Source organism: Ambystoma mexicanum, chromosome 2p, assembly GCF_040938575.1.
Source record: "Ambystoma mexicanum isolate Mex_15411 chromosome 2p, UKY_AmexF1_1, whole genome shotgun sequence".
NCBI lineage: Eukaryota > Metazoa > Chordata > Amphibia > Caudata > Ambystomatidae > Ambystoma > Ambystoma mexicanum.
This window is the reverse complement of record NC_090923.1, coordinates 817402341-817430329: the sequence shown is the minus strand read 5'-3', so window position 1 is coordinate 817430329 and position 27989 is coordinate 817402341. Positions and strand designations below refer to the sequence as shown.

General features: G+C 46.2%; 1 protein-coding gene across 1 annotated transcript in view; it reads right to left on the bottom strand.

Moving 5' to 3' along the window:
• LOC138566826 (SH3KBP1-binding protein 1-like) overlaps positions 1–27989 on the bottom strand; it is a 557645-nt gene that overhangs the window by 465218 nt on the left and 64438 nt on the right. The window contains exon 2 of the mRNA XM_069644508.1: positions 8727–8780. Within this exon, the coding sequence (XP_069500609.1) occupies positions 8727–8780 (54 nt within the window). The remainder of the gene's footprint in view (positions 1–8726; positions 8781–27989) is intronic.

Here is a 27989-nt window from a genome sequence, read left to right as displayed (position 1 = left end):
AGGTTGCTCCAACAACGAGCCATTAGACCACCCTATTGGTTGGTATGTTGTTTGTAGCCGCTCGTACTGCGTAAGGGCATATTGGTCCTTGGCGATTGTCCCATAAAACGGTGAGGGTCATGAAGTTGCATATTTGGACCTGCACCTGGCAGTTGAAGACCCCATCCACTGGAGTCTGTAAATCGTGACATAGGCAAAATGGGGCGACATACCTGTTAAAAAACATAAATTAGTCTCACCAGCCGATCTTCATTAAAAATCATCATTTTATTTATTAGGGCGTGAAACTATTTGCTATCGAAGATAGTGCAACGGAGTATGTTAATAATAAAATAATATTTTCCCATTCATATAGAGCTAAGAAACGTGAGGTATCTAAGCGGTGCTTATTATTATCCACTGTGTGTGGTGCTCATTTATCGACCACGGAAGGATGAAAGGCTGAGTTTGGCCTTGTCGGGATTCGAACTTGCGTTAGCAAGCTGTGCACGGATGTCAAAGCGAGTGTTGTACTCGCTGTGCCACTTGACAGGCTATAGTGAAGTGGCACAGCGAGTAGAGCGCTTGACCGCCTATAGACCGGTTAAATTATTTCTATTAACCCACCCTGTGTCGTCTGCCTTTTTCAGAGCCCTCTAAACGACAGGGGATCAATTCGGCGGTGATAGTGCGCGGTAGAAAACATTATGCCACTTTGAACGAACAAGTTCAACTTGAGCGGTCTTTAATGCTACGCTATTATAATTATATTTGGTATAAAATAATCTAAAGGGTTACTTACAGTACAATTGCAATTTCCACTGTCTACGAGTAGTGCAGTCCCAAAATACGACTCTGCGTGTGCGAACGATCTTTCGCATAGTGATATAATATATAAAAGTGGTTTTGTTTCAGAAATTTCATCCTTATCTTCTCTTACGTTTTAGCAACACTCCTTCAAGAGAAGTCTTTCATCACAATCTCTGTCTGTCAAGGTCAAAACACAATACAACCTTATAGTCCGCTTCGTGAGCCTCTCCGGGGCCCGAGAAAAAAATGGAAGCAACTGACCTTCACTGTGAACGAGCATAAATTCTTACTTTGCAACATTCTGTGTAAAGCCATCTGTGAGAAATTGGTTTTTGCATGCCAGGTTTGTATATTGTTTGCGTGATATTAAAAAAAGTTTGTTTAAGGGACGTTATGGTTCTAAGTACAGCCGAAAGACCCCTGAAAATCGCAAGTTATGGTAAGCTATGAAAAATAATTCGCGCCACCACCGTGCACTGCTAAGGCTAACACCCAGGACATCAAAGATGACATCGCAAATGTCATTGATGAAATCACTGATGACATCACATGTGTATGTACTTTTCATGGAATTTGTGTACTAGGGATTTTTATTATAATGTTTGAAAAAAGTGTCAAGGATATTGCAATAAATATCATACCGTTATTAGTGCTTTGAACGATGCATTGATATAAATAGCATTGTATTATGGGATTCTATCTAGTATACTGAGCTACTAATGGAGAAACATAGCATTGTGTGCAGAGTACAAGGTGAAAGTATAATATTTGTAATGTTAATATGTTGAATAATGAAATAATTGTCCTGAAATGTTCGAAAAATTCACAAAATGGGGGTGTTCTGAGGACGTTCTTCGTATTGTGAGATTGCTTAGCTGTATGCAATGAGGGAATGGCACAGAGAGTAAAGTGGACGCCGTCCGCGGACACCGCGGCTGTTCGTGGACAGGGCGTGCTACATCCGGGTTTTTCCAGGAAATCCAACATGGAAAGAAGGCTGTACGGATCAGCCAATCAGATGTCGAGGTTGTGGATTTGTGTTGAAAGAGACTGTGTGGTGAAGATGGCAGAAGTAGAGAAAGTCAGGGTGTTGGTGCTGGGAGATATGTTTGTGCATGGTTTACAACAGTACGCTCAATGCAGGCATGTTGCAAAGAACTTTGATGTGAAAGGAGTGGAGGTGGTATGGAGCACTGTGGCTGATTGCAATGTACAGGGAATTGTACAAGTTTGTGAGGATATGGCCACGATGAACAGTCCGCATGTGGTAGTTTTGCACTATGGTGCTTTCCATTTGGGCAACGTCAGTGCCCCTACTTTGTTGGCTGATTTGGAACGCTTGGTTCAAGCCGTAATGAAGATCCTTCCAAATGCGAAAGTAATTGTTTCTGGATTACTACCTAGGGCAATATGGGACAATAGTTCAGTTTTTTGTCCTCAGCAAAACATTGCTAGGTGTGTCATCAACCGAGGCATGTGTGCCTTCCTTAGAGCTGGTATGTTCTTCTGTAATAATGAGAATATTGATGCCAGTAATGCTGTTAATTTTAAAGAAGATGGCATCTCTATCTTTTACGGGAAATGCCTTTCTATTTTGGAATGTAAGGGTTGCTTTGGAGAAGGTTATGTGAAGAGTTTAGGAGTAAAGTAAGAAAAAAAAACAAGAAAAAAAATACAAAATAACAGGCGTCTGTCAAGCATCTGTAAAAAAACAAAAAAGCGGCTCTTTTCAGAGCAAACTTCAAAGTGGAAATGGGGCACACTATTTAAATTTATATTCACCACGCTCAGATTTTCGATATGTCCGCGGACATGGCGGTAGTCCGCGGAAATGAAAATCACTACGAGGGGGTTAGTATGTTACATGTATATGAAGTCAGGGATATTATGGTTAAGTTATGCTACTAAAACCTATGAAATTCAGTGAAAAAACTTAGTTAAAGGGACGTTATGGTTCAAAGTAAAACCGAAAAACCCCTGAAATTCGGCAGTTATGGTAAGATAAGCAAGCATAACTCGCGCCACCGTGCACTGCTAACACTAACACCCAGGACATCAAAGATGACATCACAAATGTCATTGAGGTTAGGTTTTCAATGTTTCTAACAAGAATTGTCGTGAGAAATGTGCATCTAATGCAACTAAACAGTAACTTATTTACATATCCAGAGACTATCCTGAAAACTGAAAGGTGTATACTTTGGCACCAGAGTTGTGCAAAACTGGTACAAACAATTCAGAATGCTTGCAATCGTTTTACCAATAGCAATAATGAAAGTACAGCTATCAGCCGAAAAAAAGCCATTGCTCATAGTTGTACATAAGTGCTTTTGAGCAGACTATTGTTGTTAAGCATCTTCAGATGGCTAGCAGAGTGGAAGTGAATGTATGGGCCCTGTAGATCGAGGTCCTCCTACTGCTGATCTAGCACACACCCACCACATCCAGTTCACTGCAAAATGGCAAACTCATATATATATATATATATATATATATATATATATATATATATATATATATATATATATATATATATATATATATATATTTCCTAAACAGATTAATGAAACCATGTGCAGCTTTTCCAGACTCCCGGACTCCCAAGAGATAAATTCAATAGCTCCATGACCTGTGTTAGGCAACTATTTCTACAGCCCTCTGTCTGAAGAGAAGTGTAGAATACTTATCCTAAATGATTTCAGGATGACCACAAAAGATAATTCTAGTTCTCTATTGGGTAGCATGGTAGAGCAGTCAAGCTTCACTCAAACTTCATCACATGAAGTTGAAAAAAGTAATTTAAAGGAAGCTCCCTGGGCCTACAACATCCGGGACTCTGCAAGTGTGGAAGCCATCTAGAGTACTGTGATTGGGTCCCAAAGAAACATCCGACACACTTCACACCAAGCTCACCCTTTACCAGACTTCTACTTCCATGCATAGGGATCCTTCCACCCATCGACTATCGGTCGCAGAGCTTGGGTTGCCTCACAATACCCAGGAACATTCCTGTTTTTGGTCTGTAAACTGTGTTTTGGTTACCTACAGCCCCATTCTAGCCCACTTCTGAACTTGCACCCGCTTCTTCTCCACCCCTTCCCTTTCTGCTCACCCATCTACAGTCTCTATCCTGGGCGGCACAGTTTCTTCATTGTCTTCAGTTGCCTATTCATTCTACCCTCCATCTTGATTTCACTCCATTCCTCCTCCTACTCACATCTTCTTCCTTACCCCTGCACCTGAATCAGTCAAATAAGTTCCTGTGCTTCCAGGATCCCGACCCCCCCCCTTCTATCTCCCTCGACTACCGCAAACACTTGCTCCTATGCCCCACCACTCATTCACTAGGCCTCTGGAATGCTCAATCCCTCTACAACAAGTCTTCCTACATCACTGATCTTATCACCTTCAACTTCCACTTCTTGCTATCACAGAAACCTGAATCTCTGCTCATGACTCTGCTACACTAACAGCTTTCCACGCTGACTTTGCTATCTTCTCCCTCACTCCCCAAACAGTTATCAACAGGGTCCTCAACATTGCCCTTCTAGTCCCTTCTGACATCAACTATTTCTTTGGAATATGCCTCTATTGAACTACTCCCTCCTACTCCTCTCACAGTTTTGGCTCTCCATCAGCCCCTGGTCCCTAACTCACTTTTCTGGGGGACTTTAACTTTGCCAAGTCCTCTGCAGCCACTTAACTTTAACTTAAATTCCCTCCTATCCGACCACTCCCTCCACAACTGGCCTACCAATTCTGGTGGGAACTCATGACTGTTGTCCTCTCTAATTCACTCTCCTCTGAACTCTCCATTGACGACTATTTCTGATCACTCCATTGTACACTTTAACATCTCAGTCCCTCCACCTTTTTACTCATCTCTCATTTTAAATGACTAAGAGGAAATTTAGGAAGCACTGTTGCCCCTTACCTTGAGGATGACAGGACCTCTCATGTCTCTTCACCGCATTTATGTCTCTTCCATTGGCCATACTTTCTTCAGCTTTTATTATACACTTATGACTATTTGACCAACACCATCATGCTCGTACATTCACACCTTCACGTCCCTGTCCTCAGCCTTGGATCACCTCTGAAATTTAGGCCCACAAAATAAATATGCACTGTGACCTACACCACTGGCAAAAATTACAAACACCTATCCTGGTCCAAGTCTACAAAACATCCCTTGCTATCCTAACCTCCGCAGTGGACTCTGCCGGATCCTCCTCCTTTACAAACCTAATCTACTTCCTTCGCAATCACCCGTGCAAACTTTCAATTACCCTCCATTCTTTGCTCACACCTCCCAAGCCAATATCCATCTCTCACCCCTTTCTGCTAATGACTTTGCTCACTACTTCTCCTCTTAAGTTTGAAACATACACTCACAGCCCTCCTCTTTCTCCCTCTCCAGTCCTCCTTCGGTCTACTGCTTTTGCCTGGATTGCCTAACCTGAAAGGCTGATCCTTTAAAATCTCTTGGAACTTGTAAACCTCTGACCCACTACCTCCCCGTCAGCGTTCACCAAGTATCAATGCATGCACCTATGATCATCAACCTCTATACCTCTGCCATAGGAAGACATTTCTCATCCTTTGGCTGTCACCATCACCTTTTTACTGATGACTCAAATGTTTGTCACCCTTCTCTCCTTCACCTCAGTCATCTCAGAACAGATTAGAAACTGTCTCACTGCAATTCATCACTGGAGGACTCTCCGCTGCCTCATGCTGAACTCTTCAAAAATGAACAGCGGCCTACAACCTCAATAATTAATCACTAGCACATACTCTACTGCTCCTACTACTAACCTCCTCAACAGTTGGAAAAGGTCTTCTTTTCTTACTAACCACTGTACAAAATCTCTTACTTTTGTAAGTCACCTGTTATTTATACACACTTTCACACCCTCGTAAACTGGCCCACCGCTTGTTCTCATCTATCTGATATTGTACAGCCACCCTTCATGGGAATGCCTCTGCCATCTGTTAATGTGTTATTGAAAGTCATTTCTGAATGAAATTAACATTCGCTCTTCAAATAAATACAAATAGGTGATGACACTAGAAATGTTGTGTTGTAATGAATCGAAGGTATTTGTCCTTTCTCCACAAGGGGAAAACTACACCTGTGAGGCTAGGGAGGCGAGTATGCTCCGTAAGACCCTCCCTGGGGGTCGAGGCAACTGGAACCTCACCGGAAGACACTCCCCCGTTTGGGGATAAGGACATGCGCTCATATGAGGACCTCCCTAAACCACCTTCTGTAGCCAGTTAAAGGGGACTGCCTTTTATAACAACTAATGTGACATCTTTTCATTTGGTGGAAGGAAACCCATGTGGAAAAGAAAAGAAATATGTCCCTTTAAAAACAGACTTGTTTAACTGGGACGAGTCCTATGAGAGGGGAGGGAGAGCCTTGTATGCAGGGGAAGCCCCCAACATCATCCACCCTTGTGCAGGTGGAGCAAAGGAGAATCACGGAGCCTGTGACTTTCAACAAGGCAGAAAAAGTCAGTACAAAACGCAGGAGGCCTGGCATGTGCATATGCGAGGAAAGTATTGCGAGGAAGAAAGAAGGAACGAGGTATCCAGTGGTGGTGTGACCACAAATGTAGCGTGGTGGGCAAGACGCCCAAAAAACGGTGCAGAGATCACAATTTCAGATGTGTCAATAGCTTCCGATTATCCGTGCCAGTGTACGGCAGGGACCTGATGAACTGAAAACGAGAAGCAGATGACAGAGGAAAGCGAGAAAGCATACTCGAGCGAGAGCCGAACCCCACCACCTACCCCTGCAGACAGAAAGGTAGCGGGGGTTCTGGTGGAAACGGGAGAAGCTGAGGCCGCTGGGTCAACATTATGGATCTGAAGAAACTCGACCCAGTTCCAAGGACGGTGAGAAACCTGAAGGTGTCTCCCCCACTAGTCACAGGGGATCAGTCATCCAGGTGGCCAGGACACAGCCATTGCTATTGGATACAGTTCCTGGGGGTGGACCAGTCTGGGAGGATCACATGGATGAGGGGTCTTCAGGGAGTGGACACAAAGGGTGAGACGGGGTATTGTAAAAAGCAGAGAAAAGTAAAAAAAACCTAGTTGGGGAAGCGGGTCATTATAAGAGGAAACTAGTCCCAGTCCTGGGGATGAGATATTATAAAAGGAAATCAGTTAACAAGAGAAATGAAAAGAATACACAAAAAGCAGTGCTCGAGATAAGATTTGGAAGTTATGTTTATGTTTTAAAGTTGGGAGTAAACTTTTTTTTTTTTTTTTTTTAAGGGAGTAAAGATGCAAGTCAAATTTCCAATGAGGGTATTTTATAATTAAAAATATCATTAACTGAAAAACAGAAATGTTTTTGTAATAATAATTTCTTTGCATCTATTTAATCATACACATTTAAAGAAACATTTTTACTTCTTCTGACTAGGCGGCTACAATAATAGTTTCTTCCTGTGCTACTACGTGCACTACTGGTCCAACACATATCCATGGAGCCATCAAGGGTACAAGGTTATACGTGGCTGTTTCTTAATTTTGTTGAGATTATTTTTACTCCCTATTTTTATTTTTGGGGAGTATTTGCCTTATTTTATGGAGTAAAAGTGGGCAATACACGCCTTATCTGTAGGGCTGACAAAAAGGGGTTACCCAACCCAGGTGGGGAACAAGCAGAAACGGGAAACAAATCCCCTGGGAGGAAAGGAAGATGCCCTATGAACAGGATAGAAAAGAAGAGGGCTTTAGATAGAGAATCCATTACAACAAAAGCCTAAAAAAGGGTCAAGATGAACCCAACTCAGGAAAGCCTGAAAGTAGAGACTGGGAAGAGTCTACAAGGGATGACAAGACTGGGAAATCACTGCTTGAGAAAACAAATGTAGGACCACAAACCACAAAAAACAAGGGCGTCTTTGAAGAAATATAAGAACTGATCTCAGAGACAATCCAAGGAGTCTATGTTAAATATCTGTACCAAAGAGAAAAGTTGTATATAAAGAGACTATCTGAAGAGAAGACCAGGCGAATAGAAGACCCTCTTCTGACCTATTTAATTTAGATATAGTGGTAGGGTCAAATAGTTAGTTTGGAAGGAGCACAAATTTACTTGAATTTTCTGCCAACTGACAAGCACCTTTAGCTTGGTAGGGTATTCCCTCTAGCGATAGAGAAAGTTAGAGCTTTTATTTATAATGTTATTACAGAGATTGAATAATGTCCTTAGCGTTTCCGACTCCTTCCGACCAAATAAATATCTCTCTCTCTCTCTCTCTCTCTCTCAAGTTCTAGGCCTTGGACTGCTAAGCGAGGGGGAAGAACAGGGGCATGTAAAACACGAGTATATTACATAGTAAAAAATAATCATGGTAGTACACAGGTTTGAACAGTGTTCCCCACAAATTCAGAAAACTCAGAGTCCAACGTTGTCCAATGGGAAAGGAGCATGCTGTAGTGAACTGTTTAATAACATTGCCTAAAACGATAATCATCTAAAATGACAGTTTTTGGGAAAAATCTCCAAAGGCCCAAGGAGGAGGGAAGAAAAATATATAATAGTGTATGTAAGTACCGGTTTTGAGTTACCTTGGAGGAGCTTTAAAGTCTCCAAAGGTTAATCAGCAAGTGAAATGCCCTTCAGGTGAATAAAGTACTGTGAGTGACGAATTACTCTTTTGGAACATCACACGTTGAACACTAAATGCACTGTAGGTTGTTGGGCTGAGTTTAGGGTGTAGAATGAGTGCTGCCTCAATCAAAAAAACCATTTGATGGCATAAGCACCATCAACTTTAGATTTAGAAATGCACTTTATAACCTCAATGTGAAAGCTCAATGAGTGCCATAAAAACAAAGCCCAAATAAGAGTTAAGAATCTTAATCAAGCAATGTACCCCTCTGAACCACTCCATGACCCCAGGATCCCTCACCTTGAAAAGAAAGAATCGGAGATCCATGTCAGAGTCTGTCGGGAGGTACTGAACCTGAAAATACAAAGACACAGGTTATATAGAACATGTAGAAAATAAAGACCATCAAGCAATGCAAAGCCATGTCACAAGGAGCAGGTCAGTTTTTCAAACTGTCAACCCCATGGATTTCCCCATTTTTCTGATAAGACATGACAACAAGACGGAACCACATGGCTAAAAAGCCAACACTTTGGTCAAAGGGTTAAAGAACCTTACACCAGGTCAATTATGAATCATGCTAGCTCAAGCAAATAATCGTGAACCAGTGTAATTTTAAAAACTGCAACAGTAGTTAAAATGTTAACGCAGATCAGAAAATGAGCCCTCCATATGGGCTACTGTTGAAATGAGAAAGGTAGCACAGAAGAAAATATTTCCTGCAGTAAAGTTGGTTATCAATACTTTGCAAGTAGTCAAATCTGCTGATAGCTGGAAGAGGAGGGATAGCATTATCAAAAGCAATGGGAAAGATGATGGCCTTTTTGACAAATTAGAGGTCACACTTCTCCAGCTGCATAACATTTGTATGCATAAGTGTAACTGAAATTCTTTACAACCCCAGGATCTGTACAATATACTCTCCCAGTTTAAAATGATTCTTCGGCTACTTTGTTCTATTTTCAGTGAGTATGGTGAAGGTTTCAACTGAAACCTACAGGTTTACCAGGGGTGCAGGGGGTGGTCCTGACCTTTCACCTTCATAAAGGCAACAGCTGTTTGTTACATTTCAAAGCACAGTAGGGTAAATTTACACTAAGAAACGAACAAAGCTACTATACAGGTTTATCAATAATAGTTTCAACATTTATACTTTCATTTTAGAAAGACAAAAGTCTACTTTTATCGTTGAAGGGTGACCATGCCCTTCTTCTGGGGGACAGGGGTCTGGGAATATCTGGTGCAGGCCAAAGGAATGTGCGTCATGAAATTCCACTAAGATGACTCCAAACAATAGTAAATTCTGTAGCGAATATCTGCTTTTAAATTTCAGACAGCGTTCTTTCAATTTTCAAATGAGATTCCTTTGGAAACCAATAAAATTGCCACTATCGATATGTTTTTAAACTGTTTCCTTCTCTAAGCAACATGTGTTTTAGATTGAATATCCCAGAATTTGTCTTCCTTTTCCAGCCGTTACTTGCAAGTTGTTTAATTGCAATAATCACTTATTATTGAAGATTACTGGTTTATTTCAGGCACCCCCTGATCAAAAAATTGCTTTTCCTCCACCTACATACGTGTGTGATTGATGAAGATATGCTCCTTTCTCCAATAGTGAATACTTGTACTTACAGACAGTCCAAAATAAAGGAAGATTTTGTATGAGCACAGACTTTCACAAATATCCGCAAATTTTAGAAAAGTACCAAGTAATGCATACGGCAACAATATTTAATGGTGAACAATTCAATGCATACAATCATTATGTCCACGTGCAGCCCCAAAAGTACATTTATGGAAGCCTACAGCTCAAAAACTACAGAAGACATTTTGTTCTATGCACAATTGGTTTAAAGGCACGCCACATACGAAATTGGGCACATCTGCCTTTTCAAATGTTCAGATGAGTTGATCCTGCCATGTTGTTTTGCAATAAAGTAACCAAGATGAACTTGGGAATTTTGGAGCAAATGTAATATTTGACTTAACACAGCAAAATGCGAGGAAAGCAAATGCCAAGTATTAATCAAAAGTAAAACAGGGGACACTGTAAGGTAGAGAGTAAATGCATGAACGGGGGAAATATAAAAGTAAAGACGGTGAGGAATGATTAAGTTTAGGATTGTACATACAGGAAAAGAGGGTGCATGGTATAAAGGAAACACAAAAATGTAAAAAAACAAATATAAGAAGAGCACAAAGTGAGGGAACGGCCTGGGGCGGGAACACCCACACAAAGAAAATGTACCTTTTTCCACATTCAAGTACATTTGGCATTATCAAACAACCACCATAACGTAGAAAATGTTTGCCACTTTTTACACGTAACCCAAAACAAAAATGTCTTCAACCGAGCAGTAAGCAATTATTGATTTGCAAGGGTGCATTATAAACAAGCATTCATTTGGTTTAAGGTTCTGAAGTGCCCTCAGTTTGATGCACAATAATTAACATTCCAGCATCTGAATTATTGTTCTCAATTACCACCTTGACTAACCTGAGTGATCATTTCCAGCAAGGTATTCCTGGCAATTATACTTTTCAGGCTCATAGAAAGGAGATTGACGGTGGATTATTTGATTTTTGTATTGCTTTTCGCCTAAAGCATTTAAGATAAACAGTACAATTACAGTGAATCAAATGATGCGATCAAATCAGTTGGATAGAAGATGATCTTTTAGATGAGATCAGAAAAGGAGAAAGATAGGAGCACAAGGGGAAATTGTTGCAGTGATACACGATCAAAGTGTTTTTCTTTTTTTGCCATTTACCATACCACTTGGCAAAAGTGAGCAATTCAGAGTATTCAAAGTGTTATCCATACCCATTTTTATTACAGAATGTTAAGGATTTTAGGAAATTCCTTTGTAAAACCATTTCCTAAACAATGTTGCTCACCAAAACGAAGGACCAGACTGCCTAAAGTGGTAGTTATTGTAGAGCAGTCAGGCTTAACTCAAGGGAAGGAGGAAGATTGGTAGTGAAGTACAATATGGTCCATTACTACTGGAGCCCCCGGTTCCCGGCCCTAACCCAAGTCAGGGAGCATCCAATCCTGGCCTAAATCATGGACAGTTCCCATGGAAAGCACCACGCCGTCTGGGTAGGGGATGGAGGTGGGGCACCGGCTAAATAAAATCGCTAGCTATAGGATGGCCTCTATGGGTTGTCCCATCTTGCTAGGCAGCCTCAGGCAGGCCACCACACTATCCCACTACCGGACGCCAGAATACCTGCCCTATACTACCTATTTTAAAGAGTATCCTACCCGTACTTAACCCTACTTAAAAACTTACCCCAAACACTACGCTCCCCATATAACTACACATGCATATATACATTGACTTAAAGCATATATACTACATAAAACACTATCACAGTGGGGTGACTGCTGCATTCCTCAATTCTTCAGGGACTCTGGAGTTATCCCATACTTCTCTACTAATACCTAGAAGGTGACAAAGCACCATTTTCTAAGATGTCACCCACCCTTCCAATCCCGGCCTTGCCCCAACATGGTTATCAAGATGGCCGCCTAGCTGCGAGGCTCTGCTGACCGCGACCACACCGCTGCAGATTAAAATACCGTGTGGACGGCCGGCACCTCATTCAGAGGTGCCCACCACTATACCAGCTGGATTTTTGGGTTGCGCGGGTGCTCCTGGTCCGCCGCTGGCTGGTGCTAGCCCTGAGCCGCTGCTGTGATGGTTTCTGTTCCCGGCTGGAGGGCTGCCAGTTGTCCCGTTGCGTGCCCGGGACCTGTGAGGCTGATGCTGACACTGCATGCCCCCTGGGCAGACCCCCTTCAGTGAGGGTGCTCCCAGCTGAATATCCCTCACTCTCATCTACTCCCACGGGCACCCGCAGCTCCAGAGCTCCTGTGCCCTAACGCAGCTCACTGCGACTACTGTGGGCTCAGTGGCGGTCCTGACTCCGGCTTTCCACAGCCCCATCTGACACATCTCACCGGTGTGCGACCTGTGGGCGGCCCCTCTCTACTCTGTGGCCTCCGCTTTGTCCACGCCGGGGCTCCCTCAGCGGGCCCTGCATGAGCCATGTGACCAGTGTGCTGCGCTGAAGAGACGCATCTCCTGGAATCCTGTGTGCCCTGCTACTGGGGCCTCGGCAGCCCGCTCTTGTCTTCAGCCCTACTGTCCCACGGCCTGGACTGCTCTCCTGGGCTGCCCCAGTGCCCATATCCCAACGTGTGCTGGTAGGCCCGGCTGGTGCTGCCAACTGGGGATCTGCTGCCTGGGCTGGGCGCTGTGGCCTGCTGAACGCCAGGGCTAGCAGATACGCACGCCCATTGGGACCCAGGGGAGCCTTGCTGTGGGGGTGAGGTCGCCCTTGCCTCTCTCCTTGCCCCAGAGGTGGGGGCTACTAACTCCTTCTTGTGGCCATGCCCCGTCCCCGGATAACCTCCTGGTGCGGTGGGTTCCAGTTCCTGGGCCCTGTTAACTAACTGCTGAGGGACACGATTGCCGGCCCCCCCTTGCCAGCCCCAATACTGCTAAACACACCCACACAGCATAGTGGAATGTTTTCTGCAGAGCTGCTTCTCCCCCTCTTACTGTCGCAGAGGTCCTGAGTGCACAGTACGTTGCTGCCGTGTTGTGGTGGCCCCCACCCCCTGCCAGTGCCGCAACCAAGTGTGTGTAATTGAAGCCACGAGTGGAATCAGCCCGGCAGGTGTCTGTTGCTTCTCGGGATTGCCTGCTTTTGGTTCAAGGTGCCCAATTTACTACTCCTGCTCCAGCTTATTCAGCATTTATAGCCATCATCGCTGCATGACTGCCTGAGTTGCAGTCTGACAGCAGTGCGCAGTGTGCTGTGATACCCTTGTTACATACCTCCTGCGGTGTCCGGTTGTGTGGCCTCCTGATCCCTTCTCCTGGGCCAGGATCATTGCCCCTGGAGGGATCACACTGCATAGCCCTGAATAATACAATTGCTCTCCCTGTCCCGATGGTGCATATTGTCTACCCTAGTCACATTAGATGCTCCTGGTTCTTGCTGGCATGCTTGTTCTGTTGACTGTTGCTACTAGGACTATACAGCTGTTCTCCTGACCCGGACTGGCCTATCCTTGTGCTGCGGAGGGGCCGTTGGCTGCTCTCTGGGTGCCGACGAAGGTGCCTATTTGCTAGTGACTTCTGTATCAGAGGATACACCCGACAACGCGTCCCTTAAACTTGTAATCCTCCCGGACTCACTTGCCAGCAAACGTAGCTCAGCCAGCCTGTCCGTCCGTCCGTCCGTCCGCCCCTGGAATGCAGCCAGGGGTGGGGGGGGGGGAGAAGCAAAGCTCTTTAAACATGTAAACTAAATCAACCCCCAGTGAACCAGGGGGAGCCGGTCAGGCGGCACCCCGCCCCTCCCAGTCTCCGGCTGAGGAGCCCTCCAAACTGCAAAAGATGGACTACATGCAGGAGGGGGTTCACTACCCTTAATACCAAACTGGCCGACATGAGTGGCACAATCAGTGCCATAAAGGCTTGCATGGGGAAGACCGATACCCGAGTTGCTGAGGTGAGGATCAGGGTTGGGCTGGTGGAGCATGACATCGAGTTAAGCCTGACTGCTCTACAATAACTACCACTTTAGGCAGTCTGGTCCTTCCTTTTGGTGAGCAACATCGTTTAGGAAATGGTTTTACAAAGGAATTTGCAAAAATCCTTAACATTCTGTAATAACAAAGCAGCCAGGAAAAGGAGGCACTTAGCACAAATTAAGAAAAGGTATGTGGCCAAGAATGTGGAGCATGAAGGTCTTTATTCAATGCCCTCCAAATGCCTTTTGGGTAGCTGGCACTCTGTACACACACCTAACCCTCACCTAAGAAGGGGAGTCAAAAAGACACCCAGAGCTGCATATCAAGCAGGATGGAAAGAAGACCAATTAATCATCTTTCATATTTTAATCTGATTCTGATTTCTAAGAACAAGTCATGGAGGAAGGTGTATAAAAGACTCGGGCAGAATGATGATCTGGATATAAGGCATCCAGTCATCGAGTGTATGCAGAAGGATTGCATCCTGGATGACCTGGAAGAACCAATGTTTCGTCAGACATTATGCACTCCATTTCTTCGCTGTGATGTTCCTCGTAACTTGTAACACAATATATTCAGATGTGGCTTATCAAGCGTTTTACAAAGCCACATTGTTCATTACTAAGAACTGACCAGCCATGTAGAGGGGTATGGATAACACTTTCAATAAAACTCTGAATTTCTCACTTTTGCCAAGTGGTATGGTAAATGGCAAAAAAAAGAAAAAAAGAAAACCACTTTGATCATGTATCGCAGTGGTGCCAAAACAAGATATTCTCAATTCTGTGGCCCCCGAGTACATTCTTGTATGTCATGGAAGTTGCAAAGGCTTCTAACTCCCTTCTGTATCCAAAAACCATAAGGGGTTGGGCTTAACATGCCATGTGTTGTCTATAGAATGCCAATCTCTATCAACATTGCTAGATCTGACCTTACTGCGCTCACCAAGCAGGTACAGATAGTCAGCAAGAAAAATGAGGACCTGGAGTCCAGGTTGCGGCGAAATAACATGCATCATAGGGGTCACTGAGTACAACATCACTGGCTCTATGGAGGACTTTGTTGAGCGCACTCCCCTCTCTTTGCTTGATGGCCCCAAGCTTTCGCCCCAGTTTGCTATTGAAGAGGCACATCGTTCACTGTCAGCAATACCAAAACTGGGTGCCAGAGTTCTTAACTTCGGGGACAGGGACGCACTGCTGCAGGTGGCCACGGCCAAGAGTGAGCTCCTGCTAGGATCCAATAGGATTTATCTTTATCCTCATTTCTCAATAGCTGTGCAGCAGGAGCGGAAATCATTCATGGCTGTGAAGAAGAGACTTTGTGACCTGGGTATCGAAAATGCCACGTTATTCCCCGCCAAGCTTAGAGTTGAACACTTTGAGAGGGTCTACTGTTAAATTTATAACGCTTGACATGTCTGACTGGGCTATCAGTCCCTGAGTTGGTCCTGAAAATGTATTCTCCAGGGGCCTATTCTGGGCCCAAGGCTTCCTTCTCACTAAGTTTGAATGGCAGTTGATACTCTGGGGTGCATGAGCTGGAATGTCAGAGTCCAGGGTAATCATGCCAAGATGCGGAAGCTTCACCTTCACGCTGATCATCATAAGGCTTGCATCCTTTTCCTACAAGAAACTCATGCTCTAGCCCAGGGTTGCACAAGATTCGCCAGAAGCTGGGGCACACAGCGCTTTTATACTCTTTTATACACAATACTCCACCCAGAGCCGTGGTGTTATGATTCTCATCCACAAATCACTACACTTGGGGTGCTAAATGCTCACGCACGGGTAGTTATCAGGCCTGGATGTCGTGTTGCTCAATATATATTTCCCCAATACTGATGACCCTGACTTCTATACAAGCATTGCCGACCTGTCCGTGGGGTATCCCCTTGTCCCTATTCTGTTGAGGGGGGGATTTTAATACTATTGTTGACACCAATCTTGATAGGTCCGGTAATAGGGCCCAACAGTAGACCTGAGCTGCCCAGACCATACTTAAAAGACAGGCAGGGCTTGGTGGGGAGGACTTCTGGAGACCTCTGCATCCCCAACCCTGTGGGTACACTTTTTACTCTACTGTCCTCGACTCACATTGCAGAATCGATTGCTGGCTTGTCTCGAGGATACTGAGAAATCAGGCAGTTGACTCAGATATACTCCCTAGGACATATTCAGACCATTCCCCCAATTACCCAGACCTTGACTTGGGGCGACGTACAGCCTTCCCAGGTGCCTTTGGAGGCTCAAAACACAGGCACTATTAGATCCTGCATTTAGGACTGTGCTCAGGGAATGTGTGGGTGACTATTTCACAATAAACGCTGGTACGGTGGATTCACAGGCTATGCTTTGGGAGGCCTTTAAGGCTTAAATTCATAGAATGGCCCTTGCTAAAGAGTCAGGGATCCTTGGGGTGATCCGACAGAACATCCAAAGGAGTGAGGACCCACCTAAAGCAACTCAAAATATGCTACGAGAGTCACTCAGACTCTGGCACTCTCTGTGAAAATAAGGAGGAACTCGACGATTTTAGAATGTATGCTGAGAGGGAATGCAAGTTTGATAATCCGGGGATCGCAAGGCAATATAGGGAGGGCGAACGCCCTGGTAGGCTTCTGGCTAGGGTAGTTCGACAGGAGGGTGGTGGTGGTCACATTCCACTGATAGAAGACTCCAACCCATACTGATGCAAGGGTGACGTCTTCTGCTCTTTCTACGCACCACGCTATGCCTGCAGCGAGGACGCTTCAGATCCTGAAATAGATGCATTTCTAGACGGTCTACCGCTGTCGGTACTATCAGGTGACACCAGGGACGCTTTGGATGCCCCGATCGGTGCAGCAGAAAGTTTACGACCCATCGTGGATCTCCCTTCCGGTAGGGCCCCCCGGCCCGAATGGCCTAACCCTAGATTTCTACAAATGCTTTAAATCTCTGCTGACACATTATGGGATGAATCTTGTGCTACTGGGGTGCTGGTTCTTGAAGCCTGGTAAACCTGCCACCCTCTGTGGCTCAGACCACCCCTTATCAATAATTAACAGGGGTGTTAAAATCTTCTGGAAGGTACTTGCCTGTCCACTTGCCCCATACATGACCTACCTGGTGCACCCGGATAAGTTTGGCTTTGTCCTCGGTCGCTCTACTGCTCTTAATCGTAGGCACCTGTTCAACATACTGGCACGGATCGACACCGGTGCTGATGCGGTCGCTGCTGTGCTTGACATGCAGAAGGCTTTCGATTCAGTGTCCTGGCGCTTCCTCTGGGCCCCGCTTTATATCGAGGGTATTGTTGCTTTACACACTGCCGGCTGCCAGCGTCTGCACTAACTGTCGGCTCTCCCTGCCACACGACATCTGCAGGGGCACCAGACAGGCCTGCCCACATACCCCACTCATTTTTGCAGTTGTGATTGAACCCTTAGCCGATTTGATGCAGAAAAATCACGCGTACAGAGGTGTGAGACTAGCTGGGCCCCCAAAATTACTTTGCTTTACATCCGGGACCCAAACAAGAACCTTGACCCCATTATGCAAGACATCCTTCATTTTGGATGGCTGTCTGGGCTCAGGGTCAACTGCGCCAAATCAGAGCTCTCCCCCGACCCCCTACCCCCCACCCCCGAACGAAGCCGTGCTGGCTCCAGCGGACCTCATGGGGTTCTGCTGGGCCCCAAACGAAATCAAATATCTCGGGGTGGTGGTCAGTAGGAACCAGGTCTCGTTGTACGACCAAAACTTTAGATCCTACCTGCAACAACTCAGGCCGAAGTTGAACACCTGGGCCAAACTACCCATAACTCACTGGTAGGGTCTCGCTCCTTAAAATGGTAATTCTAGCGAATTGCTTTACCGCTGCTTAAAAAAACAGATATAGCCTGGTGCTCCAATGTTCTCTGAACTTAGGACTGCGATAAATGAGTTCTTGTGGCATTCGGGGGTGGTGATACTCAAGTGGTCCACGCTCACGAGACCCTATGAGCAGGGTGGTTTGGCTGCCACAGATTTTGGAGAAATACTGGCTGGCAGCACAGGACCAATATGCGGTGTATTGGTTTGTCCAGGGCCCTCCCCCCCACGTTAGAAATGAGCGGCACAAAGCGGATCATAGGGACCTCCGCTCCTTGATACTTCCTCCACTTTAGTGGGATCCAGGTGTCCAATCCAGCCGCCACTACTGCGCTGGCCTGGGACAAAATAAGGAAGCTGGTCAACAACCCTCACCCTTTCCATAGGGACCTGCCGATGTGGAACTTCTACCCGGGGCTCTCCAGAATAAGCCGAATTGCTGACGATAGGTGGGTGGCCGCGGAATACTCTTCATTTGGTGATATGTTTGAGATGGGCTCCTTTATTTCTTGGTCCGATCTTCCTAGATTGTCGGGTGAGCGTTCCTCTCGGTGGCTGCAGTACAATGGGTTCCCCTCAAGCTTTTAAGAAAATGTGGAGGGAGTTCCTCGTAATTCCCCTAGATGAACCACTACTTGCATTCATTGCGGATGCTGCAGTGCCGACTGGTGTGGTGTCCTCATTGTATAAGCAACTTCAGGCCCGGATCAATGCACCACTTGCCAAACTCTGCGAGACGTGGGGCAGGGATTTAGAGACTTATCACGGACGAAGGTTGGGAAGCTATGTGTAGGAGGACATGCAAGGTCTCCCTTAACGCCAGGTTCCGTTTCATTCAATTCAAGGTGTTGCATAGGTTTTACTACACCCCTGTCAGTTTGCACACTATGTCACACAATAACTCATTCTCAAGTAGCCTAAATGATCCACAGGAGACAGGCAAGTTGATTTCTGTAAAAGTATTTATTGGCAAAGAGGACCTCCTGTTCAGAATGTTGTTACTCTCTCATCTCTAGAACACTTACAGAACCTTAGTATATACACCTGAGCATGGAATGTTGCATGATTCTAAGTTGCCTGCGAAACCCGACCTGTTATGAGGTCAGAAGTTAAGAACCCGACAACAGCTAAACAAGTGAACATTGGAAATATAGCACCCGTCACAACATATTTACAAATACTGTTGAATAATAACAAATGTATGTCTACAATTTGTCTTGGTATGTAATGGATGCAAACCATTATCAAACAGGGGTGAAACTCGAAAAGGGATGTCGACAGGGCGTGCCAGTAATACTACCCCTAGTGTGACGTCCACTGTACCCATGGTGCTTCACACGTCGAGATCCCTCAGATTCTTTTGTTTCTGACATGAGGTAGCATGAAGTGTAGCACGAGTACAAATGTAATAAAGCAGATAAGAGTAGATAAAGCCAGAAAACATCCATGCGCCTTCTACTCAGTAGGGGAGTAAGGATGGGCACATGTGAATCTAAGCAGATACAAGCATCAGAAATACGATTACGGTGAGTAATGTATCCCTTCTGAGGCTTGTGGATCTGCTTAGATCACATGCCTTGCCTAGATTAGCAAGCAGTGGTTGGAGAAGGAGGTGGGTTGTGCAAAAAGATGTTTTAGCGCTGCTTGTCCAACCTGTGAATCTGCTTTAGAGTGTGTGTGTCAATGCAGTAGTGCCGAGTAAAAGTATAAATACAGCTCCATGTAGCTGCTTTGCAAATGGCGTCCAGCGGGACGTTTATAACAAAGGCCAAAGTAGCTCTTGTACCCCTGGTAGAATGAGCTCTTGGTGTGAAAGGCAGAGTTTTGTTTGATAGAGAGTTGCCAAGAGCTGTATGCATTTCACTATCCATCTGGAGATAGCATTTTTTGAAACGTGATCACCTTCCCTGCCAACTAGTATAAGGAGGCTTTTCTCTGCTGATTTTGAAGGGTTTTGAAAGAAAGCGGGTAGTTCAATGGACTGGCTGACATGGAACTTCAATAGGAACTTAGATGAAAACCTGGGGTGTGTTCTTAGTATTCACTTGTCTTTGTGGATAATAAAGAAAGGGTCTTGCACTGACAAAGCTTGTAGTTCACAGACTCTTATGGAGGGGATGGCCACCAGAAAAGCAGTTTTATAGGTTAGGTGTTTAAGACTGGATTTGTGCATAGGCTAAATGGGGGGGGGCAATGAGCTTTGCAAGTACCACATCACACCATGGAGGCAGGTTTGAAATGGGAGATGCGGGTAAAGCCTTTTTACTCCTTACATGAATGCCTTAATGACAGGGACTTTCCTCCAGGACACCGTGCTTTGAGAAGTGGTATACGCGGAAAAAGCCTACAGGTGGACCTTGATGGAGTTGAATACTAGACCAGAGTCTAGTAAGTGGAGCATGTAATGAAGAATGTGTGATGTAGTACATTTGATCGGGTTTACATTTTTCGACTGGCACCATATTACAAATCTTTACATTTGTTAAAATAACAGTGTCTGGTGTTTGGTTTGTGGATTTCCATTCACCTTTGGAGTCATTTTAAATGGCCAAACTCATGACTTCAGGAGCTAAGCTGCCAAGTTCATGGATTGAGGGTGTGGGTGTAACGTTGCCCCTCCCCCTGTGCTGGTTAAGCCTGTTGAAGAGGCACATGATTTTGATTGGATCACACATAGCCAGTTTGCGCAGATGCAGAAACCAAGGTTGTCTTGCCCACAAGGGAGCAACCAGGATTAGCGTCCTAGGTTCCTGGTGCAGTCTGTTCACTATTCTGCTCAGTAGCGGTGTTGGGGGTCGGAAGGGAAGCATAAGCAAATGTCCCTGATGAGCTACTCCACAGAGCATTCCCCTTGGATCCAGGTTGGGGAAACCTTGATGCAAAGTGAAACCATCATCTAAGATGTTTCTGATGAGCTGCCACTCGTGACCTTCAGGTAGAGGATCTCTGCTTAATGAGTCTGCCAGAGAAATGAGGTCCCCTGAAAAACGTTGCTTCGTTAGAACATGTTCTGCTCGAGTGCCCACTTCCAGATTTTTTTGTGCTAGCCTGGACAGACTAGGAGAGTGTGTGCCCCCTGCATGTTTATGTAAAACATGCTAGGATGCTGTCCGTGAGGATCTGAACCGTCTGACCTGACAGATGCAGTTGGAAAGCTTGAAGGGTTTTGAGCACTGTAGTAGCTCAAAGAGGTTTATGTGATTCTGGGCTGTGATATTGGTCCACAGGCCATGTGCTATGTGGTGAAGGTAATGGGCTCCCCACCCGGTGACTGATGTGTCTGTTGTGACAATCACTTGCACTGTAGGGTTGTGAAAAGGTTTTCCCTTCAACAGATTTTCCTTCGTCCACCAGCGCAGTGCTTGAACTAGGGTTAGCTAAACAACCACTAGATCGTCCCACTGACCGCTTGCCTGAGACCACTGTTTCGTTAAGCATTCTTGCATTGGGTGCATGCGCAACCATGGGTGCGGTACCAGATAAATGCATGAAGCCATCATCCCGAGCAAACGCATTGCTTTGCGTACAGTTATTTGGCGACCGGCAAGATACGGAGGTATTTGCAGCAGTATGTTTTGCACTCTTTCGTTTGACGGAAAGACTAGACCCTCTTGTGTCTTTATGACAGCTCCTAAGAAATGTTTTGTTTGGAACAAGACTTCATTTTTTTCTTGTTGCTAGAGAATCCCAAATAGAACAGAAGATTGATTGTTCTCTGGGTATTTTGCATGCAAACTTGGGGGATTCCTGTGTCATCAGCCAGTTGTCCAGATAAGGGTACACTGGGATTGATTCTCTGCATAGGTGTGCTGCCACTACCGCTAGTACCTTGGTGAATACCCTTGAAGCGGATGCTATGCCGAAGGGTAGCACCTTGAATTGGTAGTGTTGGTTCGCTATTTTGAATTGCGAGAATCTTCTGTGCGCTGGGAACATTGAAATATGAAAGTATGCATCTTTCATAACCAAGGTTGCCATGTACTCCCCCCAGTTTTAGCAGTGGGATTACTTCCTGTAGTGCTGTCATGCTGAATTTATGTGGCTTGACATAAGTGTCGACAGGGCGCAGGTCTAGGAAAGGGTAAATAGTTAGGTCTTTTTTTGGCAAGAGGAAGTACATTTAATAAATACCCTGGTTTATCTGATTCGCGGGACGATTTCTATGGCGTCCTTTAGTAGCAGTGCCTTGGCTTCTTCTAACAGGATGCATTGTTGTTCCTGTGTATTTTGTCTTTGTCTTGGTGGGTGGTTGGCTGGTGTTTGTATTACCTCTATGCAATAGCCCCCCGCCAGGGTGGAAAGTACCCACTTGTCAGATGTAATCCCCTCCCATGCGTGGGTAAAGTGAGCAAATCGACCTCATACTGGAGATGCATGGGAGGGAAATTGTGCCGGGTGGTCATTGCTTAGGAGGGGTTGAGCCCCCTATTGAGGAGGAGGATATGCCCTTATGTCTGGACCTTCTTTGGCCCCTTTGAAGACCCAGTTAGGAGGACTCTGCCCACCCTGGTTGTAACTGGAGGACCGCTGGGAGCTCTTTCCTCTAAATCTGCATATAAATGAGCTCCCTCTGTGCCCAAAGAGCTTATTAGTGAGTTTTCCCAGGGATTTGAGAGTGTCGTATTCCTCCTTTGCAGTTTTTAGTGAGTCTTCGACCGCTTTGCCAAATAAAGCGTTGTTGTCAATGTCGGCTCACCTGGAGAGCTGAAGCTTGGAGATGGCGCCTTCTTCCTTGCTCTAGCTCTGTAATCCTTTTTTTGTGCAGGTACAGTCTACCACGAGAGGAAGCCACTGTGGCTGTGAGACAGACCAGTGACCATGCTCCCGGGTTAGTCAAGAAAACAGGCGTGAAAGCCTCTTAGGCACAACAAAACTGACTGAAGTGAGGAGGAGCAGCAATGAAATTCCAGGTATCCTGGAGGACGGTAAGGATTCAGGTCTGGCTTGAAGGAGAAATGTCAGCGTTTCCGCAAGACGAAGGTAGTACTCCGGACAACTGGCACAGTGGCTCTGTACAGCCGGGACCGTGAGAGGAGAGAGACTGCGTACCCAAGCAGCCCGAAGGGCAGAGGAGAGACAGACCAGCGGGAGACAGGACCGGGAAGCCAGAAATCAAGGTGTGGGGGGGGGGGGAGAGAAAGAACGAGAAAGAGAGAAAGAAAGAGAAAGAGAGAGAGAAAAACCAAAGCCGCAAACAGGGACGGAAGGGGGAAAAAGCAAAGGCAAAGATTACCAGCAAGGACCGGAGGAAAGAATAGATGGCCCGCAGTCAAAGAGGAAATCACAGCATTTAGACCCAAAGAATAGAGGCACATCAGGGATGCAACGCTCCGACTGCTGGGATGCATGGGAATATGAACCTCCCAGCGGTCGGCCATCTTAGAAACAACTAGATTGCACCGGAAGTGCAGCACAAAACGTAACGAAGCATCAATGGAGGCGAATCCTCTGACGGCTCCAGAAGCGCCAACTATCAGGGCGCGTGACAGTATACCCCCTCTTGTGCCGGGGGTTTCCCCAGGTGAGCCTTGTGAAACTTGCGGTGCAAAAAGGGGGCCATGCACATATGACTCCGGCTCCCAGGAACTCTGATGCTGGGTAGCCTTTCCATCTCACCACATATTCCACTCGCCCTCTGCGATACCAGCAGTCACAAATCTGGGCCACCTCGTACTTCTCGGATATTTGTGCAGGTATGGTGCGAGTACGGGGGATAGAGCGAGCAGCCACGTCCGGTTATACAGGGCGCAGAAGGGAAGAATGGAAAACTGGATGGATGCGTTTGAGACTCCCGGGGAGCCTCCGCCGAAAGGCCAAAGGGTTTATCATGGACAGGACCTTGAAAGGTCCTAGATAACGGGGAGAAAGTTTGGAGGGGCGAACCCAACAGGGAAGGTATCTTGTGGACATCCAGATCTTAGAACCTACCTCCCAAGTTGAACCTCTGCTCGATGCCGATTGGCTTGTTTCTTGTAGTTTCTTCTGTTGTTTTGAAGGCTTAATTCCGCAGTCTTGTGGGCTTCTGAGATCTGAGCTAAAGTGTCCTCAATCGATGGTATGTTGGAAGGCAAGGATAACAAGGGCAGGATACCACAGGGATGTTGTCCATACCTGCAGAAGAACAGGCTCATGCCCAACGCAGAGTGGAGTGAGTTGCTGTATGCAAATTCTGAAGTGGGCAGTAGAGACAGCCAGTTATCCTGCAGCTGATTGGTAAAGCATTGTAAGTATTATTCTAGAGTTCTGATAAGGCGCTCAGTCTGGCCGTTGGTCTGCGGGTGGAACCCGGAAGACAGAGCCCTGTCAATACCTAGTCTTTCACAGAGGGCTTTCCAAAACCTGGAAGTGTACTGGCTTCCTCTGTCAGACACTATCTTCTCAGGTAGGCCATGTAGACTAAACACATCCTTAATGAAGATTTCGTCCAACCTGGAGGCCGATGGAATCCCAGGTAGGGGCGAGAAATGCACTAGCTTGGAAAAGGAGTCCACCGTAACCATAATACAAGAACAGTCTTGTGAGCGAGGTAGTTCCACAATAAAAATCGGTGGAAATGTGGCTCCAAGTACGAGATGGTAGTGGTCCTTACTATAGCAGCCCTATGGGCCTTTGAGTGTGATGTTTATTGCACGCACATATGGGGCAAGCCTTGGTGTATTCCTCAGCGTCGGTAGACATACCCGGCCAATAGAACGTCTCATTAGATCCAAAGTGCACTTCTTACCGCAATGACCCACAGTGCGATGGTCGTGACACCAGGACATGACCGATAGCCGCAGTCTCCTGTTGGGAATGTACAAGCGCTGATTCACAAAGAGCAGGCCGTCCTCTTGGACCTCGCTCTGGAGGGTGTTACGTCGGAGTACTGAACTGTAGCTTCTTTGCCGTTTTGGAGAAACGACAAGACTAACGAGACCAACGAGACAATCCTGTTCCTGGGGAATAGACGTTTGTGCGTGGTGTCAGAGGATCTGTTGTGCAATTCGCGATGTGAGAGGGCCTCGGCCAAAGTATTGAGACTACCAGGAAGGTAGGTGATTGAGAAGTCATATTGGGAAAAAAAATGTGCCCACCTAGTCTGGTGTGAATTGAAACATTCCATCTGTTGGATTACCTTGAGGTTTTTGTGGTCGGTACGTATGGGAAAGAGGCGAGCCCCTCCTTGGAGCAGATGCTGCCACTCCTCACATGCCAATTTCATGGCCAGCAGTTCTTTTTCAATTACCGAATAGTTGGCCTGACTGATCGTGAGGGTCTTGGAGAGGTATGCGATGGGATGCTCGACAACTTCGTGTTCCTGTAAGAGGGCTGCTCCTACTGCTGCGGAGGAAGCATCTGCTTCCACAACAAACGGTTGAGTGATTGGGTTGGCGGAGTATGGGAGCAGAACAAAAGCGAGTTTTAAGCAAAGCCAACCCTACACCAGCTGCTTTGATCCAGCGAAACGGCATAGCTGTCTTCTTAAGTAGGCTTGTGATGGGCAACACAATGTTGGAGAACTCTGGGATAAATTTGCGATAGAAGTTTGCCAGACCTAAGAATCTCTGAACTTCTTTGACTGCGTTAGGTGCAGGCCATTCGAGGATGGCAGAGACTTTAGGGTCCATCATGATCCCCTGGCTAGAGAGGATAAATCCCAAATACGGGCTTGAAGATGCCCCAAACACGCATTTTTCATGTTTGACATGGAGACGATGGGTTGGTAGTCGAAGGACTTCCCGCAGGTAGGTTTGGTGATGCTGCTGCGTGGCAGAGAAGACTAGGATATTGTCTAGGCCTATGATTGTAGAGTGGAACAATAAGTCTGAGAACAGTCGGTCCATGAACCTTTGGAAATCGCTGGTGCGTTGACTAGCCAGAACGGCATAACATTATATTCAAAGTGGCCGAACGGAGTCCGGAAAGCAGTTTTCCATTTGTCTCCTGCGTGGACGGGGAGAAGATGTAAGCGTTCCTAAGATCAAGCTTTGAAAAGAAAGTTGCCCCCTGGACAGCTTCGAGGATGTCTGATGTAAGGGGCATCGGATAGCGATCCCGAATGGAGAATTTATTGAGTCCACGAAAGTCTATGCATGGTCTTAGCTCCAGAGAATCTCTTTTGGGTATAAAAAAAAAAAAGTAGCTCCTGCCAGAGAGTGGGATGGTTGAATAAGACCATTAGTGAGATTGGCGTCCAAGTACTCTGCGAGAATCTTCTTTTCCCTCAAGGAGAGAGATCCGTCCAAAGGGCACTAGATCACCGGGAGCCAAGTATATAGCGCAATCTTCGGGTCGGTGAAGATGCAAATCAAAAAGGGATCTTGTCAACAAAGACTTCCTTGAACTTCCGAGTTCCGCCGGTAGACAATCCACCCCAACCGATTCTGCGACTGTAATCACCTTCACCATCTCGTAACTAGGTCTGCTGAGGCAGTTCTTTTGACAGAAGGCAGACTTGAAGCTCAGTTGGTTCTGGGCCACTCAAAGGTCGGGTTATGCTTGCGCAGCCACGATATCCAAGGATGACCGGAAAGTGGGCCGCACGGATTATGCTGAACCGCATGGTTTCCGAGTGCTGTAGAACAGTGGCTTCGAGGTCTTCAGTGGTATGAGTAATCAGACCGGAGCGAAGGGGCTTGCCATCCACCCATTCCACTTTCTGGTCTTCCTTTTTTTCAACACGATGGAAACCGACCTTCTCGGCCCAAATGGTATCCACAAAGTTTCCTACAGCACCAAAGTCCCGAAGGGCCAGCGCATCGATCTTGAGTTCCTTTATCCTGAAATGGATGGCAATCACCCTAAGGCAAGAGTTTCCAGGGGTGTCCGAAGAAGCCACTGATAGGGTAACATAGGAACTGGTCTTGTCACCTCTGTAGCCCATCCCTCCGGACAATCTCTAAGAAGGTGACCTTTGGAACCACAGTACATACACAAGCCTTTTTATTTACGTCGTTTCCGTTCTTCAAGAGTCAAGGGACCTTGGGCGGTTCCGATTTGCATCGGTTCCTCTCTTGGCTGGCGAGAGGTGGACTGAGGAGCTCGAACGTAGTGTTCGAGAGTAAGGGAGAAACCCCTAACCTTCTTCCCATCCTTCTTCCCATCGGATCTGCGCTCCGACAAATGGTAATCAATCTGTAGGATGGCTGACAACAGGTCAGAGAACGTGTGAGGCCGCAGGGTTCTGGCAAGTTCATCCTTAATGTCTTCTTTAAGGCCCCGCCGGAAGATTGCATATTGTGCCTGTTCAGGCAAACCTGCTTCAGAGGCGAGCTGTTTGAACATAGTGATATACGACAGCAGGTCTACATTTCCCTGGCGCACATCCAGCAATTCTTCACAGGCAGTGAAGGTGGTCTCAGGTCATTGAAAGGCTTGTTTTAATAGAGTCAAAAGAAATTTAAAAATCATGTAGGACAGGATTGGAATTGGTAACCAGCGGGGTTGCCCAAGCAAGGACATTTCCCACCATATTGGAAATTATAAAGCCAACACGAGCGTGTTCTGATGCGTAAGTGCTGGTCAGAAAGGTGAAGTGCACCATGCAGACTTCTATAAATTCTTTCAATTTATTCGGAGAACCGTCATATTTACCGGAAGCCAAGGCCATGGGCGGTAGGTCGGCTGGGTGATGCTCGCTAGCGGTGACTAGCTGGCGGACCACAGTGTTTGTCTTCAGGCTCTGTACCTCCTGGGTAACTCCTTGAACAGCTGCGACCAGTTCCTGGTCTTGCTCCGCGGTTGCCATTGCTTCAATCTGGTGCAGCAAGCTGTCAATGTCGGCTTCGAAGTATCAGTCTCAAAAGAGTCCCCCTCCTCCTCACCTGGAGAGCTGAAGCTTGAAGATGGTGTCTTGTTCATTCCTCTAGCTCTATAATCATTTATTTTGTGCCAGTACGGTCTACCCCGAAAGGAAGCCACTGTGGCCGTGAGGTGTAAACAGACGAGTGACCTCGCTCCCGGGATAGCCAAGAAAACAGGGGAAAAAGCCTCCTTAGGCACAAAAACCCCCGACTGATGAAATGAGGAGGAGCAGCAATGAGATTCCAGGTGTAATGCAGAAATGTCAGTACTAAGGAGGGATCTGGAGGACGGTAAGCATCTGGGTCTGGCTTGAAAGAGAAATGTCAGTGAGCAGGTCCGCGTTGCCGCAAGACACAGGTAAGTACTCCGGAC